The 6,092-nt window shown below is 34.4% G+C and overlaps 1 protein-coding gene across 1 annotated transcript; it reads right to left on the bottom strand.

Moving 5' to 3' along the window:
• Positions 1 to 402: 402 nt before the first annotated feature.
• Positions 403 to 5,886, bottom strand: GPRIN3 (GPRIN family member 3). The gene has a single exon (XM_051965388.1). It carries the CDS (start codon positions 5,783 to 5,785, stop codon positions 3,725 to 3,727), a length of 2,061 nt encoding a protein of 686 aa, XP_051821348.1. The 5' UTR covers positions 5,786 to 5,886; the 3' UTR covers positions 403 to 3,724.
• Positions 5,887 to 6,092: the final 206 nt, after the last annotated feature.

Here is a 6,092-nt window from a genome sequence, read left to right as displayed (position 1 = left end):
AACAGACAAGTAAGAATTTAGATTTTTTAAATTCCTATTCACTAGCCAAGCAAAATACCATCTCAACAGTTTCTGTTTTATTTCCATTTTCTCCTACAAACTGAATTCCATATTACTTCTCTCCTTTCTAGTTTAATTATTATTAGCTACTACCATAATTCTGTTTTTTAAAAAAGTTTCTTTTTTAGGACTCACTCATTAGTAATTTAGTATCCAATAGTGATTTTTACATAGTATGTACTCAATAAATATTTTTAAAATAAATAATTATTACTGTCTTCTGAAACATTTTATAAATATGTAATTATAAAAATAATATTTCATAGAAGAATGACCAGAAAGACTATGGCATATGAATATAAAGTAAAATTATTATGTAGTAATAAAAAGATAAATCTTGGGAATTAAGGGAAACTTGGGAAGATGTATGTAAATATAGAATGAATAAATAAAACCAAGGAAATAAGATATATAGTAATTACCACAATATAAATGACTCTCCAAAAAAATTAAACAAGAAAAATTAGGAAACATATCTCTCTCCTCCTGTATCATAGTAAGGGCCTACTAGGATAAAATGCATTAATTGTCAGACTTGGTCACTAAATCTGCTGTTTTTTCTCACCTATTTTTCTTTGTTACAAAGGAAGGGTCAAATAAAAGCAAAATATTTTCAGCAATATATGTGACATGAAAATAAAATGCATAAGGAACAAAGTGGCTCAATCCCTATATCCTTTTGGGATTTTTTTTTTTTACTCATTTAACTACGTATTAACTGAGTAAAAACCAAGATTCTGGGTCTTCATGTAGACTGAGAGCCTTGGATCCAATTTGTGTCTGCCAAGTCATTTATTACTAAATATATTGTTGTCTGGTGATCAGAGAGGAAGCTTATTTTGAAAAGAAGGAAAAAAAAATCCCATAAAAGTAGTCTAATGCTAATCAGAACTGCTACCTACAAAATATTTTTAATTTAAAAAAAGTTTTAAAAGTCAAAAATAGAACACCAGTCCCAGTAGACAAAACTATATAATTTAATTTCTTTGGAACATATGTCCCCAAAATATCTGGGGATCTGCTTCATATAAATTCCTGTAAAGATGTTATTCATAAGTAACTCATAAGTTACTTATTCCAACTCATAAATAGTATTATTTGACCTGTAGTTTATCCTTCTAGTGTTAATATTGACGATTGCTACTATATGCTGTGTGTATATCTGTGTGTGTGTTTGTGTAAAGGAGAAAAAAAGAGAGAGAGATAGAAAGAAAATTGCAAATGCCCATTGAATCACAGAATTATACTAGGATATTATCACAATTTCAAGAAATGGTCAAGTGAGTTTTTAACTATAGTTGTTTGAGTAGAGAAGGTATTTCTGTTTCAGAAATTATTTTAATACAGTACAAATGACCAGAACCTCAAATGTTTTCTTTTTTAAATGGTATGATATATTTTAGGAACTCTTTCTCTCAAAACAATTAAATAATTGCCTAGAAGTAGTTTATGTGTGTTTGAAGAAAAGTCCTTTGAATAGACAATCGTATTTCAAAGTTGTGGCAGGACATGATTTGCATAGAACAGTCAGAGATGGATAAGTTATAATTTGCATCAATGGAAGAAATAACCATATCGATAAAAACACAGATCTGTCTGAATATTCGTCTGAAGATAACTCTTCTCATTATCAATTATGCTGTGATTCTGATCTACTCATAATACATTCACACATGGATGAATAATAAAAACTAAAACCATTATGGTGATGAATCCATGATTAATGTTCAATCAAGCTGTACTGGACAATTTATGGCATTAAACCTAGGTATTATTCTTTACAAGTTCAGAACTTGCAAACGAAAAAAATTTTTTTAAAAGAACAAATGATTAAAATCAACTGGAGGATCAGGTACTGAAAAAATAATGTAGAAACTCAGAGACTTCCACTTAAAAGATAAACTAACATTAAATTTAATATTGAAAGTCAATGTTCCTTTCAGCAATCTGCACCCACTCAGCGTCCAACATTAAGGCTAGGCCAAAGCTCATCTCAACAAGAAACATTGCAATACATGTTTCCCTAGTCCCTTCATTATATGTATTTTTACCAAACTTCATGAGATAACAGTAGAGGTGTTATCATTGCTTAGTCCACTTAAAATCTTATATATCCTAGCTGTAGTCTTATCTTACATTAGCATGTTGTAAATGAAGTCTGTATGAGAGATCCAAAAATATAAACATACCAAAACACAGGAAACTACCATTTCTTTTCTTTGTATTCTGATAAAATATATGATAAAGCTTCTCAAATTAAATTACTGGGGCCACTTCTTTTCCGATTAACACAATTTAGCCACAAACTCAAATTAGATATGAAAAGGGGAAGACAGTAAGTATTTAAATAGCACCTCTTATATGTCACATACTATGTTAACTAAGGATCTCATTTGAGCCTCACAACTCCCTAAAAGTAGGTGCTATAGCTCTACCCATTTTACAGTTGAGAAGATGGAGGCAAACATGGATTTTTGTTTTGTTTTCTTTTCCTCAGGTTACGCAGCTAGAAAGTCTATTAGGTCATTTTGAACTCAGGTCTTCCTGAAACCAGTCCCCAACACTCAATCCATTGTGGTACTAGCTGCCTCTGAAAATATTGTCTCAAAGAAGATCATGTTCCACAAATATTCACCACATTTGGCAGATTCCATGGAAAAATAGTGTGATGTATTTTTTTGTTCACATAATTATTGGAATTGGAATCAGCAACTGAATGTAGCATTATTATTTCCAGGTAGAAAGCTATGTGGTATCTGTACATTTATATTTACTGGGAAGTGTTTTAGATTTTTTTTTTTTTTTTGTTAGTAGAATGTTACAGAAAACTCCTTTCATGAATTCAGAGCAATATACTTCTTATAGACTAAGAAGGTGAAATTGTACCAGAGAAGATCAGTGAAATCTGACTATAGTATTTCTATATTATCTTTCCTACATACAAGAAAAGGCTTGATGGTATTTAATAAAACTTGGTTATGTTTTCCAACTATTATAGCAAAACTGATGTGCTTGAATGCCTGCATGTACATATAAACTTCATTAATGTTGGATACTTTCTATACTTTTTAAGGATTCTTTAATTTACAGAATCTGTTTTTATCAATAAATGAAAGTTCAGTTTCATGTTTCATGTTAGTTATCTTTTACTTAAAGGTTTTGTATCTTGATACCATCCTTAATGAAGTAAGATTACTGAATTTAAAAACTAGTAGGAAGGTGTAGTTCCACTTGAAGATGGTATTGTACAGTCCCCACAATTTCTGGATTAGAGATTTGGACAGGAAATATATAACAGTGTTTGTGCTAAATCCCTACTTTTAAACACAGAATAAAGATTTAAATACAAATAACCCCAGTTTGCTAAAATGAGGAAACAATATAAATGAAGTAGCTACAACATTTTTCATAAATATTTCTGTATCTGCCTATTATTTTTATTTAGTATGTAAACCTACACTGAAATGTGTTCCTATTATCTATATTTTTTCTTTAGATTTGATATCTAAATAGACAAAGTCCTCATAAAATATTGAAGCAATTTCCTGAAATTAACACTTTCTTGTGATTAGCTGATTTCTTCATAAAACAGAAATAACCTTATCATAGACCAAGATTCATGTTAATACTAAATGTACACACGCTATTCTATCTATTTTCTCTTTTAATCTAACACAGATGAGGGAGCAGGGTGGACACAACAGTTGGGACGTCTAAAGTTCTGCATCATGGCCTGGAACATATTGTGTTGCCTCCCCTTAAGTTTTTTATTTGAAGATGTATCAGAAGAAATGGATTTCCGGCTCTGATTGCTTTGAACATTAATCAGTTTCTCATGTTCCTTTATTTGTTTTTGTAAGTGGTTCTGAATAGCAAGGCCGAGTGACTCAGGGTCTAGGGAAGCTCCATATACTTCCCATGTCATGCCTTGCTCATCCCATATGACATCCCTGACTTGCTTGGACTGCTTGAACTGGAGTTTGGCGTCAGATGCAAGCTGTTTTTTCTTTTCTCCAGGGGTAAATCCAACCTGAGCAGCCGCTGCTGTCACATTGAGTTTTTGTTCCTTTAAGAACTCACTAACACGGCTGGCACGACGTGGACTTGCTTTGATTGACCGAGAGGGTGTACGTTTACCAGAATTTGGACTGGATTCCCCCATCAACTCTCCTGGGAGTCCCAGGCTTGTAACTGATTTTGTCTGCTTACTTTCATCAGAGGCTTTGTCCTGGTTCTTTCTGCCTGTGTTAGGAGTAAGGACACTTAGTCCTTCTGCATTAGGACAAAGCAATTCTGCTTTTGTTTCCATTTTTGGTTTTATGTCTGCCTTGGGATCGGTATGATCTCCTTTTACTATCTGAGTAGGCAAAGTCTTTTCGGTTGCACTACTTTTGTCTGTGACATTCAAGTTATCAGATTTGTTCAGTTCATTGTCAGGGCTGAGTGGTTTATGATGTGGATCACTGGGAGTACTTTCAGCTTGGCAGGCATTAACAGTTTTTGTTGATAACTCAGATGATTTGATTTCAGCTTTCTCCAAGCCATGACTTACATCAGCTTGATTACATGCATGGGTAGAAATCTTGTCGACTGGTTTTGCATTGGATGGGATGGGTGTAGGTGGTACTGCCTGTGTAAGAACCTGAGTTTCTCCTTCACTGACCATTTCTACTGCCTGCTGTTTTTCCTTGCAGATAGTTTTGTTTTCACTTGATGCATGTAAGAAACAGAGGTTAGACATTCCATTGTTTGACGCCACTTTAAAGACTGTGGCTGCTGAATCTGTTACCTTATTGTCCACTTGGAAAGTTGGTATGTTTGAAGAATCACCAGTAGCTCCCTGTATATGTACTTCTCTCTTGTTATCAAAATTTGGACCTACCAATTTGTCAAAGAGCCCTGATGGATTGTTCATGTTACTGTTGCTCTGGTAAATAACATACAAATGCTCTTGTTCCTCCAGAGTCTCAGGAGGAGGAATTTTGTTTAATAATGTAGCAAGAATACTTGGGCTGGTAGAGACAGATCTGCTCTCCACACTGGTTACTGTCTGAACTTCAGCATCTTGCCAAGTTCTGTTTGCCCTCTCCTCTGCCACAAATCCACTCTCATCTAGGCTTGTCATTGTACCTGTTTCTTTGAATCTTGAGGAGAGATGCTCTGCTTGCAGTGTTTTTCCTTGCTCTGTAAAGCATACTAACTGTTTGCTAGTGAGGCTAGACTGCTGAGATGTTTTGGAGGATTGTTCGAATGAAGTCAAAGAAACAACATCTGTCAAGATCTTTGGCTCATCACAAGGTGTGGGACGGCTGGTTTCCTCTTTTGTAGGGACTCTCGCCACTGTATGGGTCAAGTCTACAAGTGCACTTGAAATTTGTGCTACATGTTCACTGCTGCCTTGATGTTGAGAGCTATCAGAAGGGCTGTTGTAGGTGGGAGGTAATTTTTCATCCTCACTGGAAATACCAGAAGACATGACTGTCTGGGTAAGATCATGCTCAGAGTCCTTCATTATGCTTTCTACTGGTCTAGGGCAGCTGAGGTCCAACAAGCCAATTCTAACAGATTCTGAAGGAAAGCAAGGAAGACTATTAGCATTGGAATAGGCAATAATCGACGTCTGCTGTGGTATAGAAGGCTGCTGGTCTTCAAAATCTTCTTGCTTTTCTGGATTTCCTATCAGGGAAGATTTGGTTAACCTCAGTGGGTCAGGCACAGTCCCCATGGAAGAGCTCTATAGGACAATTTCTGGTAATTTCTTCTGACAGTGTCCCTGCTGAGTGACAGCTGATCTTCACCGTGAAGGCAATGAGACACAAGTCTTCCACAAACAAATCTTTGAAAAAAGGAAAACATAATGTCAATAATAACATATTATATGAATAGCTAAAAGCACCTAAATTAAGTCTCTTAAATATGGATTAATTTTCTTTTATTTCACTTTTCTTCAAATATGATAAACTCTAAACCTTTTCTTTTTTTGATTTTCTCAAGAAGCCTTGAAGAAAATTAATAAAAAGGATAGACCTCTC

This window comes from Antechinus flavipes, chromosome 6 (genome assembly GCF_016432865.1).
Source record: "Antechinus flavipes isolate AdamAnt ecotype Samford, QLD, Australia chromosome 6, AdamAnt_v2, whole genome shotgun sequence".
Lineage (NCBI taxonomy): Eukaryota > Metazoa > Chordata > Mammalia > Dasyuromorphia > Dasyuridae > Antechinus > Antechinus flavipes.
This window is presented reverse-complemented; position numbering and strand designations above follow the sequence as displayed.

What these genes read in the sequence shown, in the direction of transcription:
- GPRIN3 (XM_051965388.1), bottom strand. Translation starts at nt 5,785, where the DNA reads ATGGGGACTGTGCCTGACCCACTGAGGTTAACCAAATCTTCCCTGATA.